Here is a 14326-nt window from a genome sequence, read left to right as displayed (position 1 = left end):
GGTTGGTTCGGTCTGGTTTCAATCTGGCTGAATTGGTCTTTGGCCAATACTGGGCCAAACTGATTATGAGACACAAGTTGATCCATTGAAGCCTATTGGCTATGATCTTAGCAATAAATTTGTAGAGCATATTGTGTAAGACTATTGCTCTATAATCACTGAATGCCATAATTATTTTAGAGTTAGGAGCAAGGCATATGGAAGTAGAGTTTACTGACTTGGCATATAGGCATGAGAGAAGAACTACTGTATAGCAACAATAAGATCAGAGCCAATGAATTCCCAAGCTGACTTGTAGAAGTATTGAAGCCATTGGGACCAGGAGCCTTGCATCCTTAGAAGCGAAGACTGCTGCTTTGATCTCCTCAATTAAAACCTTTGCCACCAAGGCACCCTTCTGGAAATCAAATAGGGTACAACCCACAAGCAAAGAAAACTGATGCACTCTTCCTCCCAATGAGTAGTCCCAAAAAGTCTAGTAAAAGACTGGGCAATCTGGTGGGGCTCTGTAGTAAGACCATCCTCTCTAACCACTTCAAGAATGTTGCTTCGGTCCTATCTGCAATTGATTTGACTTGTGGAAGAACCCATTGTTCCCATCGTCAAGTTGTAACCAATTAAGTCTGGATTTCTACTTTAGAATTGATTCCTCCACCCTCAAGGCCTCCACATAAGCTGCCTTAGCATCTTTTTCTTCCATTGAAAATGAACATGGTAAAGGTCAAGGGAGAGAGTCTTTGAATAAAGAGGAAATGATCTGCAGATTTCTTGACTCTCATGCACTGTCACTACACACATTTGTATTCCAAACTTTAAATAATTTTTTCACATTCTTCAACTTGGTTGCAGAGCCGGTGAGGGGGTCCATATGGGGTGGAGGGACAGGTTCACCTCAACCTTGAGCAACTAATGTCTTGTAGTCTTGTCAATCCAAGCATCAAAGAACTTGGAAGGGTTTGGGCCTGAAGTCCAAATCAACCAAGATTGATAGTCTAATGGGGGAATATCAAATATGACAGGGCTGAGGAATTCAGCTTCTATTGACAAAAGCTCTATCAAGTTTACAACAGATCCTGTTGGAAGTGGGGAATGCCCGAGAAAATTTTACATCCCCGCATTAAGAAACATTTCATCAACCAAGGTTTGATCAAATTCATATATTGGGGTTAGGGTTACCTCAAAACCCACAAATGCAGATTCTTCGAAGGATTGTAGCACTTGAACTAGCTACTCAGCACGGGCAACAGGGATCAATGCAATAGAGATGCTTTTCCCGAATTAGGATTTCAGAAACCTAACTCTCAAACCTAAGAGAGAGGAGAGAGAAGAATAGGAGGACGAGAGATGTCACATAGTGATGTATTGTATCTCTCCCCTTCCCCCCCCCCCCCCCCAAGCTACATAGATTGCCATCTAACAATCTCTCATGCTGAGTGTACCAGCCAGTAGTGTGATCCTATAGGGTGTTTTCCCATTGAGGTTGCACAAAGTGAATGTAACTCATCTATAGTAATTAACAACAAGTGCAACAACGATTGAAAATAACATGCAAACCCCTCAGTGATAGAAAACATAACATTTAACTTCCTCCACTTTAACATCGTTATCCTCCGCTGTCCGCTGCCCGAACAACACCTGTTGTCTCCTCACATGGGGGCAAAATGACGACTTAACCTCCCTACCGAAGCACACTGCCCAAGGGAGATTAAGTCGTCATTTTGCGCCTCATGTGAGGAGACAACACTGTGCTGTTCGGGCAGCGAACAGCAAAGGATAAAAATTCCATAATGGATTTTTAAGTATGGAAAATACAACCTCTAAAACTGCAATCTATCGAAACAGCCAAGATAAAGAATCTCGATCATTGATTGGACATAAACATTTTTAAAATATTTTTAAATATGATTAATTAATAATAATAACACTTAAGAATGAATTAATTTTGATGAAACATTTAAAAAATTTTAAGAATGTTTTATTGGGTTTATCTGCTATGTTGACAACTTGACATTGTCATTTCACCAGATCACATTGCTGGCAGAAATAAGTAGTTCAGGAATTACCCATAAATCATGAAATAATAAAAATTAAAGAAATTTCTGGAAGAAAAAATTGCATCGGATCGGATTCATGCACTGTTAAATAATTAATTTAAATAGCATTTAGCCCTGACTAGTCTCAATGCATTCAAGTTTACATGGAACAAAAAACCCTCCTATGTCCTTGAGCCTTCAATAGTGCCAAAATGTTTGAATTTTTTCTTCTTTTTACTTTTTCTTGACAAGATATTTTTGGATGATGTCATTATTCTCTAGGTTCCGTTTGTCGCCATGTAAAAAAGGCACGGAAGAAAAAAATTTCTGTAAAATTTGATTTTCCAATATTTACAAAAAAAATAAAATAACATTACATGGAAGAACATTTTCTTGTAAAATATCTTTTTTACAAGATATTTGCCCAATCTTTTTTATCTCCCTTTGATGAGCTTTAATGGTGTTAAATCGAGAATTAGTTGTAAGCGAGTTCTTCAAATCCAGCATTAATGATGTCGGATTCACTCATATTAAGCAGGGTTCATCCATCTAGGGCACTTCGAAGTATCATTGAATCTGCTGGTTTTTTTTTGGTTTTTTTTCATTGGGTTACAATTCTGATCAGGTTTTCTTCTGTATAAATTTCAAAAGAATCTAGAAAGAAATTCAACATGCAAAGTCACTCTTCTACAATATTTCCAAAAACTGGAAATATCAAAGATCACCTAGCCTAGCTCCAAATAAGTAAATCAACAAATAACTGGCCAAAAGAATCTTCATACATTCTCACCAGACGCAAATCAATTCCATAAAGCTATACTTAGAAGGCAAGTAAAGAAAAGAAAAACATAATAAGGCAAAAGTCACGATGAAACTAATGATTAGTATGTGTCTTTCTCTCTCTTTGTTTTAAAAGAAAATTTTCAAAATTTTTCTTTCATTTCTTTTCTTCCACACATAGCCCAAGGAAATCTGTAAAAGGAACTGGGTAGTCAAACAGTATGGTCAAATTCTCATGCTTCCGTGACATCCATGTTCAGTTAAGATTGACAATTCTTGACCTAAATCAATCCCACAGCCAGCCTTCAGATTATTTGATGTAATATATGCATCGCATACCCATACCCCCAACAACTTCTTTCCATTGATTGAGAACATTCAGTATAAGGATCTTAATAAACACGACGGATACGTTGGGTTAGTATGCATCAGCTCAACAACAATGTGACACAATCAATGGCAAAGCACAAAGGTGCAATACAGCTTAAAGAAAGTTTCTTAACCAATGCAACAGATGCTTTTGGTCCCCTGCAGGAGTGTACCTGAACAGGTAGAATAAGAGTCCGACAAAGAACAGTAGATAGAAAGAACTCACAAACATCGATACATGATAAATTCAAATATGCTTGAATTGATGTTTCACTCTACATGAGTACCAAGCATAGTTGTCACGTCGTCATGGCGATTCAAGTCAGTGGAGGGGTGTCATGTCGATATATCGACATGTTGCTCGCCATGGCGTTGCCATGGCGATCATGTTGACCATGTTTTATTTTTTTATTTTCTCTATTTTTAATGTTTTAATAAATGTATACTCAAGCCATGTTTTATTTTTTCTCTATTGTTTCTCAAGTTTTAAGGATGGCAATCTTGTAATTAAGCAGAATCTAAGAAAGGGTATAAAAGGGTTTTGATTTAATGACCAAGGGTAAACTTGGAGGGATGTGTAAAGTATGGACAAAGGGGAATAAAAGAAGAGAAGGGTACTTTAGGAAAAAGGCAAAAATAAGGGTTTGTAATAACCTACGATCGGATTATGGATTTATGGTTGTCTTCAACCTTACGACCTCAGCCTGGGACGGAAAACAGCGTAGCACGAAGGAGATAACTCCTTCAACTCTTCTTAGTCCAGTCTAAACCTTCAGGCGAAGCATCGCCACATCATGTTCTAACAATTCTAGCAAGAACTCATCAGATAAATCAACTAAACAAAGAGTATTTAATTCCTGGAATCAGATCTGGTGACTTCTTAGTTGCAAAACAGAGACAGAGAGACGGGAAGAAGAAATCGAAGAGGGAAAGAAGAAATAAAGAAGAAATCAAAGAGGGAAAGAGAGACAGGAAGAAGAAATCGAAGAGGGATGCAATGGCGTAGGTCGACATGCATGCTTCTCCAACGCCAGGATGCCATGGCGACGCCACGACAACTATGGTACCAAGCTGTACTTCATTGTTGGCATACTTTTCCAGAGAATAACTCTTTCTTGATCATGGGGAGGGGGGTGCGTCATCATGTAACATAGGCTCCAGAAAATGAGCATGGACCCTTAAGTTTAGTAGTTTACAATTTAATTAAAATGCAAGAAACTTACTGCAGTTCTCGAAGAATGATACAATGAGAGAGATACATAAAAATGAAAAGGTCTGATAACATTCACCATCAAAATAAACCAAAAATGCAATATACATCACCTCCAAAGCAGAAAGAGTGGGAGGAGCAGAGTTCTCCGAACCCATAGAGGAGATAATTAGCTAAGGAAAACCTGGACTTCTCTCTTCTCAGCCACTTCTGGATATGATGAGGGTATGTCTCTCCATTTTGTCGAACCAACCCTACTAAATGGTGTTCCTACTGCATCTTGTTCAAAGGAGATTTTCTCTGAAGATATTGCAAACCGGAAATCATCAGTTGTAGGCCATTTCTTGGGACGCCAGCCTTCTTTCGAAGCAGTTAAATTGGCCTTATCCAAGGTATGGAAACTCTCTAGTTTACTGGAGTTCTTTCTCCTTATTTAAATTTAGTCTTGAAGAAGATATGGTGAAAGTTCTTGAAGGAGGACCATGGCATGGTCACAAGAAAACTTTAATCGTTCCACCTTGGAGTCCTTCAATTTATCTGCAGAAAATGGATCTTAGATCCTTACATGTTTGGATTTGTCTCCCAAACCAGGCCCTTCACCTTTGGTCTGCCAAGGCTTTGAGTGTTATCTGCAATACTATCAGGAGGCCACTTTTCATAGACCGAAAAACCAGAATGAACAGTTGGCATTCGCTAGAGTATGTAGATCGTCCAGCCAGTCATGAACCCACCCATCCCATCCCCATATCTATGGAAAGAGAGGATACCATCATGCAAGAAGTCAGATATGAATGGTTGCCACCACGTTGCTCGGAATGCCTCACTTTTGGACACTCCTCTACTCATTGTGCAACTTCAAGAAAGGAGTGAAAGGTTAAATCTAGTGGTTCAGTAGTTGATTGCGGAGCACCACCAAATTTGGTGGCCATAGGTGATAAAACACCAGCGATGGTGGCTGCAAGCAATTGCAACAGGGATGAAGGAATAGGGAAATTTTCCATTCAAATTCATAATTCAAAATCCAACTCTAGTTCAGGAGAATCTCAATAAGGATTTCTGACTTGGAAGGCAAAACCATCAAGATCAGCTACAAACATGCAGCTCCAAGGAAGAAATCTCGTGAATGGGAATCGGTATGATAAGCTAGAGGGAATTGAGGAAGATATGCCAGCTGGGGGGGAGGGATATTATATTGGATAATGTTTGTGCTCAACAAGAGGGTATGGCGGATAGTGCTGTGACCACATCAGGCTGCAGAATAGACGAGTATTATATCACAAGAAGAAATTGGGGGATCCAATTCGGTGGAAGGTCAAAAAGGTGGCCTAGTGGAGTTGAATATAAAAATGTTGATGGGCCCTTGTATCCCCTAGCTTCTAAGCATGGAGGTATTATGGAGGATAATATTGAAGAGACAAATTACAATCCTACTTCCCATTTTAATGGGATTATGGCTGGGCTACCTCTAGTTTTTGAGATGCATGGAGCCAACTGTTATAAATACACTGAAAAGTGGGTGTCAGGATCAATCTCAAATACAGAAGAAAGTGGGTACTTTTTTTTTTTTTTAAACCCGAATTTTACCTGGGACCCGGGCCAGCCCCTAAAGGTTTATTGATAATCCACGAGAACAATAAAGAATACATGGGGGGGACATAGCACCTTACCCCAACCCATAGAGCCAACACACTCAAGTCCTTACTGTCACTCCTTCCCCCCAACAAGGGGAGCAAGACATAAGTGCTATTTCCTGAGAATCGGCAGTCCAGCCTTGTCCTCTCGAAGAATATCCTGGAGCATCCCGGAAGGGAGACAGCCCCGATGCAAGATGTTAGACGACCCAGAGTCGCAAGCAAGGTTTGCCAAACAATCAGCCGCCCTATTGCTTTCTCGAAACGCAAAGGTCACAAAAGCCCGGGCATAAGAAAACAGCTCCAGCACCTCCCGGAACCAATACCATCCCTTCCACAAGGAACACCTTTTTTGGTTAACCATTCTGACTATGGACTCGGAATCCGAGTTAACCACCATGTCGAAAATACCTAAGCCCTGGCAGAGAGCCAGACCATCCCTCAATGCTCTGAGCTCAGCTATCGAGTTAGTACAGGCACCATAAAGTTTGAAAAGGCCGCTAGGACGACACCGTTCGAGTCCCGATGACCCCTCCATGCCCTCCAAGGGACAATAGCTGAGCTAGTACAGGCACCATAAAGTTTGAAAAGGCCGCCAGGACGACACCGTTCGAGTCCCTGATGACCCCTCCATGCCCTCCAAAGCCCAAATTGTCCCTACAAGCACCATCCACATTGAGTTTTACCGAAGTGAAGGGAGGACACCAATAAACTGGCAAAGGGTGTGCCAGCTTGGGTGTAGGGGCCAAAAGCCCAAAACACTAACAACCTGTCTCTTATTGACCCCAACCGTCCAACCCTGGAGAGTAGCTGAACCTCCTTTACCCAGGTTTTGATGCGTTCCACTATTGAACCAGCAGTGCAGGAGAAAAAAGAGAAATCAATGATCAGGGTTTTGAACCTACAGTTCCACATTCTGTCCATCATAGCACTTCCAACTCTGGTTTTCCAAATCCTAATCGGCCCCCTGCTAAGGGGAAGAAGAAAAATAAGAAATCTTCTGCTTCTATGATCTACTCTGATGTGAGCCTGGAAGTTGTGTGAGGGAGACTTTATTACGCATCTTTCCCCCATCCTGAGTCTGGAATAGGCCCTCAGTGTAAGGCTGATAATTCTTTTGTTGCTTCTTCAGAGGAGCTTTCGGAGTCTGTACTAAATGATGCCATCATGGATCCAATCTTGGAATCTCCTTTCCTTTGCATTCCTGATTGGCAGCCTTATTCTTCAGCCTGCCTTCTGCATGACTCAAATGCACCTTCGAAGCATCTTAAAAAAGATGATGATTCTGATGCCCATTACATCTATACTTATAGGAGAAGTTTCCGCTTAAGATTTACGCCGTACTTACTACCTTAGCTCCAAGGAATGGGAAACTTAATCTGTGATTGACCATATCCCTTCCCTGATTTTGATGTTTCATCCATTTGAAGATCGTTCTCTTTCTTTTGTTTGGGATTTTCCCTTGTCTAGCCAATGTGGCTGAAGTTTTGCTTTTGTTTTCTTTTCTTCAATATAATTTAAATCATTCACCAAAAAAAAGGGTCCACAAGAATCCATCCTCAACATTGAGAAACCATTAAGAAAGAAAGGAAAAAGTAAACCAATGAAAAGATATATTGAAAATAATTTGAAAGTCTAAGGGCTGATTTGGTATGATATCAATTTCAATTTCGGATTGATTTCACGAAATAGTCAACAATTAAATCATTGGTTAAGAAATTGAAATTGTTTTGGTTGCATCAATCTGAAATATTTCAAGAATAAGAAATCCATTTGATAGTTCAATTTCTGAGAATAGATTCTCTGTATTTCTTTGGTAGAAGGTGGTGTCGGTGGTGGTGGGGATGGGGCAGGGGGTGCTGGTGGTAGTGGTGGCGGCGGTGATGGTGATGGTGGTTGCGTGGTGGTAGTGGTGGTGGTGACTGCGGCAGCAGTGGTGGCAAAATAGAGTGGTATTGTTTTTATTTCTTTTTAAACATACCAAATGATACATTTACCCCCGTTAATAACACATGCTCATTAAAGTGGAGCACAGAATAGACTTGAAATTGATTTCAATTTCAATATTGAAACAGGTCCTCAGCTATTTCACTATTTCAGATGAAATTGATTTTGATTTCTCGTAAATAAGATGAACAAATCATACTAAACACCCTAATTTCAATTTATGACTCCATGAAATTGAAATAGAAATCATACCAAAAACAGCCCTAACTTGATTTAATTCTCAAAATTTTATTTTTTCTTCTTTAAAAGAGCATTTATAAGTATGCTCTACATATAGCTAATTCCTCTGATCTGAATCCTTTGAAAAAAAATACAATACAGAATCAGACAAGAGACTTTCTGCTGAACTAAAAAAGTTACTCAAATTTTTATTTCTACTTCCTCATGTCACTATGCCTGGAAGTCAGTTTCATGCGTTCATCTGGCTGAACTGCATGGTTATGCACTTGCTGATTATCCATCCAGTGGCAGCACATATGGGTGTTCATAAAATCACGTCAAGATTTAACATTTCCAAAACAATTGGAGGAACTTTTGGAGACTCAAAACCATTTACCACCAGTCTCTACATCTAACAAAATTGGTACAGTGATGCAACAACACACACCCAGGACTGGTGAACAAATAAAACATGTCACTAGGTGCTGAGCTAAGGAAAAATAGCTTGCAAAATGGAAATATATCCAACAACCACTGTAAATAACAACAGAATATATGAAATATTCCTCTAATGAAAGAGATGCAGAAGCAACAATTACTACCCATATTATAAAATAAAATGATCAATGTACTGCCATTATTCTTTCTGAGACCCTAACCAAGATGTCTACTGAAATAGATTTCCAAGTCTAATACAACAAACAGATTCTCATTTTTATCTATATCAAATGCCATCTACTTAATCAAACAAAGTTCCAAGTCCATGCCCAACAGAGGGAAATATCAACTGGACACACTCGTTCCAACATACAACAACTCAGCCTTATCTCAACTACATGGATCCTAATCTCCAATCAGCTCTATGCAAAGCCATACAAGATTCCAGTCCTAAGCTATACATGTCTTTCCTCACCACTTCTCCTATGGTTATGTTAGGCCTACCTCTAGCTCTTTTAGCACCTTCAATTTGAAATAAATCACTTCTCCGCACTGGAGCATTCTAAGGCCTACGTTGCACCTGTCCATGCCACCTCAGACGAGTTTCTCGCAACTCCCAGGTCTGACTAATTTGTTCATTAATTATTTTATCTTTTCTAGTTTTACCATTCATTCACCCCAACATCCTCATTTCAGCCACATTAAATTTGTTTAAATATTTTTTCTTTACTGCTCCACATTCAGCCCCATATGTCATTGCTGGTCGTATAACTGCTCTATAAAATTTCCCTTTGAACTTTGAAGGGATATGTCGATAACACAGCACTCTAGATACACCCCTCCATTTCATCCACCTTATTCTAATTCTTAGTATAATATCACCCCTATTTCTCCTTCTTTATCCATGATTAAACCTAGGTATCGAAAGTCATTACTTTGTGGTGACTCCTTATCATAAATTTTCACCACCCCACTCTCAATCCTATTGTTACTAAAGTTACACATCATATACTCAATAAAGACCATATGAAGATCTTTCTTATATGCTCTAAATCTTTCCATTAGTCTCTTAAGAAAATAAATAGCTTCGGTGGTTGATCTCCCTAGCATAAAACCAAATTGGTTATCCGGAACCTTAGTTACTTGTCTCAGACACACTTCAATTACTTTCTCTCATAATTTCATAGAATGGTTCATGAGTTTAATTCCTCTACAATTATTACAGCTTTGAATATCACCTTTATTTTTATAAATCGGTACCACAATGCTTCTTCCCCATTCATCCTACATTTTTCTTGTGCTCAAAATCTTATTAAACAACTTATTTAGCCACAATAAATCCACAAATTCCTACACTCTTCCAAACCTCTATTGGTATACCATCTATGCCTACTACTTTACCTATTCATCATTTTTAAGGCTTCTTTTACTTCAGCCACCCTAATTCCTCAATAATCAACCAGGAAAGTAATAAAATTTACCTGAAACTAACCCAGGTGGTAGCAGAGAAATCAGGCTTTATCTCAGGCTAATAACTCACAGCATGAAGCACGGTTGGGAATGAGATTCTAGGGATCAGATTAACTAGGGCAGAGTATTCTTCGCCCAAAGTTTCAGACTAAACAGATTTATCATGAGTGAGATCGATCACTTCTTTCTCAGTTCAGTTTGGTAGACAGTTGCAGAAAGAAAAAAAAAACAGAATAATACTAAGAAAGGAAGGAGAAGATTAAGAAACACAAAGGAATAAGAAAGCACAGAAGAAGAAGAGCGTCAGGAGATGGGAAAGGATATCAAACCTGAAAACAATATCTCAGACCTGGTTTGAGTGAAGAAGACGGAAGAAAGAACACCAGAAAGTTCGCACAGCAGCCCAAAAAAAAATGCACTTCAATCTATTCAATCCATTCTCCAAGATGAAATTACATTCCGATATAGAAAAGAGAGGGAAAAAACTCCTATATATATATAAAGAGAGAGAGAGAGAGAGCAAACTAGTTAATATATTATTGTTTCGTGTAGTTCCTCACATCACTCAATTGTTTTGGTATGATTCACTACACACATGTACATTGCTGAACCATAGCAATCTACTTCCCACACACCATTGCTGTGGTCATTGATCGAGATAGCTTAAACACTGGACCATCTCTGAGAAGGAACAAACACCAAAATTTATATTGACTCCACTAGTCCACTTTTAAGCTTCCAGTCTGCAAGTTTTTCACAGGTATCAAACTAGAATTCGCTTTCAGTGTATTCTATACTTTCTCATAAATCTAGAAGGAAAAAGTACTAAATAAAATTTCATGTACCTCATCATTCAAGCTTTATAATGCATGCTATTTGATGCATCCCGTAACCCCACAAACTGCTGTGCGCTGACAATAGAGTAAGAACTAAATTGTTGACCTCTCATTTTGATGCAGCTGCTCAATCTGTTTTAATAGTTCAAGACATCCATCAGGCTCATCTCTCTTCAACAGGAATTCTATATTTGGTGAAAGTGCAATGCCATTCTCAACGTTATGTTTTAAGATGTCAGAAATCAGTTTTTGTGCCTCTTGAACCTTCCCTTGGTTACGAAGTCCATCAATCAAAGGATTGTATGATGACAACGGTGGTGTACAACCACTGCCAAGAATTTGATGTAAGATTTCAAGGCAATAATCAAATTTGCACTCCCTACAGTAGTGTTCAATAAGATACGAACAAACAGCTTTGTCAGGAAAAAGACCACGTTTCAACATATCTCGGGTAAGACAATCGGCTTCGGCAATTCTTCCTTCCTTACAAAAGCCTATAATAATAATATTATACATATCTGCAGTAAGCCCACCACATTTCTCAAGCTTATCTCTAAGTTTAAAAGCATTGTCTATGTCAATTCCCCTAAAGACTTGATTGGAGAACCAATCATCATCTTTCTCTTTCAAAACTAATGACTCACTATCAAAATCGGGGTTGGGACTTGCTGCGTTTACCTCAACACCCTTGCTTGACGAATGCTGCCCCTTCAACAGTGCGTAATAGATATTACAATTGGGCTGCCATCCATCTTTGATCATGACACCTAGAATGTCAAACGCACGGTCCAATCTTCCAGCCTTAAGATGTGCTTTCACTAATACAGTGTATGTCACACGATTTGGAAGCACTCCAGAACTAGCCATACCAAACAGAAACATCTCTGCTTCATCCATTCTTCCATTTTTGCAAAGACCATCAATCAAAACAGTATAAGTATAGACATTTGGATGGCATTCAGCCTGCTTCATAAGCTCCAACACTTTGAAAGAAGAGGCAATATCACCAGCATGACAATGTCCATTAATCACAATGGTGTAAGTGACTACTGAAGGAACTAAACCATACTTAAGCATTTTCCCAAACATTGCATGTTCTTCAAGCAGCATGTTTTGTTTGCTGAGAGCATCAAGAAATGAATTGAAAGTGTGAAAAGTTGGTGGACAGCTGTTCTTGACCATTTCTTTGAGAATCATAAATGCAGTCGCTATTTTACCTATCTTGCAATACCTGTCAATTAGGACAGTATATGTCACTTCATCAGGATGTATTCCCTTCTTTGTCATTATACATAAAAGCCCATTTGCTAGCTCCAATTTTCCTTGTTTGCATAACTCAAAAATAAGAGCAGTGAAAGTAAAACTATCAGGTCCAAGGCCAACTGATTTCATTGAATTAAATATATTAAAAGCCATATCGAGATGACCTTCCCTACAGAACCCATCAACAAGAATGTTGTAGGTTACTGTATTGGGCATCAACCCATTATCAATTACGCTTGTCAATAGCAACAATGCTTTGTGGGGCATATGAATTCTGCACAATCCTTCAATGAGCTGATTATAAGTTCGGATGTTAGGCTTGCAATTCCTTTTCTCCATCATATTAAGAAGTTCAAAGGCTGACACAACCCGACCTTCTTTGCAGTAACCATTGATCAGTGCGTTGAAGGTTACTGCACTAGGAAATACGCCATCTTCTAGCATCCTTTTAAACATCTCTGTGGCTCCATCAAGTTTTCCAACTCTGCATAATATATCAATCAATATGGTATAAGTGTGAAAGTTTGGTTTACATCCTCTTCCAGTCATCTCATCAAACAAACTTAAAGCCTTATAAATTGAACCATTATCACACATTGCCTTGATAAGGATGGTGTAAGTATGAATAGTTGGTGCAAAGCCCTTTTTCATCATTTCTTGCTGCAATTGAAAAGCTTCTCCAATCATACCTGCTTCACACAGGCCATATATCAGTATTGAGTAAGTAACAGAATTGGCACTACAACCTTCGTCCTTAGACATCAGCTCAAATACCCGAAATGCTTCAGGAAGATCATTTTGCCTGCAATTTCCCAATACTAAGGAAGTATAAACATGAGTATCAAGATCAAATCCAAGCCTCAAAACCCTAGAAAAGAACATTTCAGCAGCTTGTACAAACCCACTCTTGCAAAGTGCATTGATCATGGTCTTGTAAACAATAAAATCAGGAACAAACCCATCAACCAACATTCTTGAATAAGTAGAAAATGCTGGGACGCCCATACTCAACTTAGCTAAGGTCATCAAGAGTGTGCTATAACAAGGATAGTTTAGCCGAAACCCCATCTTACGCATATCATCAAGTGCACGCATTAGCTTAACAATCTCCTCTTCTCCATTACCACAACCATTAAGTGTTGAAATTATCGCCTTTTGTGCAATAGAAAACAGATTAGCTGAAACTAATGATTTCAATAAGCTGATCCTGTTCTCCAAATCATAGCAATAAGTGGATTGCTTGCAGACCCACTTGAAAAACCGAACTGCGAGTTCAACATTAGCCCCTTGAAGCTCTATAACCTTGGAAGCTACATCAGGACTTAAATGAGAAACCAATGACTTCAAAAACTTGTTATCTTCCCATTTTGATTGGCCAATCAAACTAGAAATTTGATATGAAACGTCATTTACTGTTTCTGAGCTACTTCCGCTGGCCCGAAGTGGAACACAATAGGATGAAAGCATAAAAGAAGGCACCGTAGCATATGAAGTTCTTAATACAACGCAAACGATTGATGCAAATCAACGTGAAGACACAGGAAGAGAAGAACATAGAAGAGATTAATAAGACCCAAAAAGGGACCAAAACCCATAAAATTATTTCCATGTAAAACAAGAAAATGAAATATTTCAGCTGGAATACAAAAAGAGTTTTAAAGACTTACAAGGGTTTCCTCCGCAAGATTTCTAATCTGGAAATATAATGCATCCCCAAGTCTTCCTCTTTGAAGATCACATAATGAAGTAGCGACTTCGCTGAAGTTCAATCAGACCCAGGTTTTGAAGGACTCTGCTTCTCACCCCAATGCCCCTCATCGTCCCTTTCAGCAAGTCACGAACACTAAGTGAGCAAGCCCAACAATCGGGTTTGCAGAATTTCCAGAGCATGACTTTAAGAGCATAAAACATGGGTTTCATGTATTGAAAAATCAAGCAGAACAGAGGTTAAAAGCAGGTAATAAAAACCGACGGCGATGTCTGATACCAGTAAACTGAAGTAGCTGTAACGAACCATCACTGTAGACTATAGACCATTCCCACCCATCAAATTCAAAACGCTCCGCTTGCTTGCAAGGGAAATTAAATGGAGGGAAGTGAAAATTTTTAAATCGAAAAGTGAAATTTTTG

At 39.0% G+C, this 14326-nt stretch overlaps 1 protein-coding gene across 1 annotated transcript; it reads right to left on the bottom strand.

Moving 5' to 3' along the window:
- Positions 1 to 10872: 10872 nt before the first annotated feature.
- Positions 10873 to 14122, bottom strand: LOC122667208 (pentatricopeptide repeat-containing protein At3g07290, mitochondrial). Its single transcript, XM_043863448.1, has 2 exons — positions 13864 to 14122; positions 10873 to 13691 (listed from the first exon to the last, which is right to left on the bottom strand). Exons 1-2 carry the CDS (start codon positions 13905 to 13907, stop codon positions 11027 to 11029), a joined length of 2709 nt encoding a protein of 902 aa, XP_043719383.1. The 5' UTR covers positions 13908 to 14122; the 3' UTR covers positions 10873 to 11026.
- Positions 14123 to 14326: the final 204 nt, after the last annotated feature.

The sequence above is a fragment of the Telopea speciosissima genome, chromosome 7 (assembly GCF_018873765.1).
Source record: "Telopea speciosissima isolate NSW1024214 ecotype Mountain lineage chromosome 7, Tspe_v1, whole genome shotgun sequence".
Classification (NCBI taxonomy): domain Eukaryota; kingdom Viridiplantae; phylum Streptophyta; class Magnoliopsida; order Proteales; family Proteaceae; genus Telopea; species Telopea speciosissima.
The sequence above is the reverse complement of the archived record's forward strand: the minus strand, read 5'-3'. Positions and strand labels throughout refer to the sequence as shown.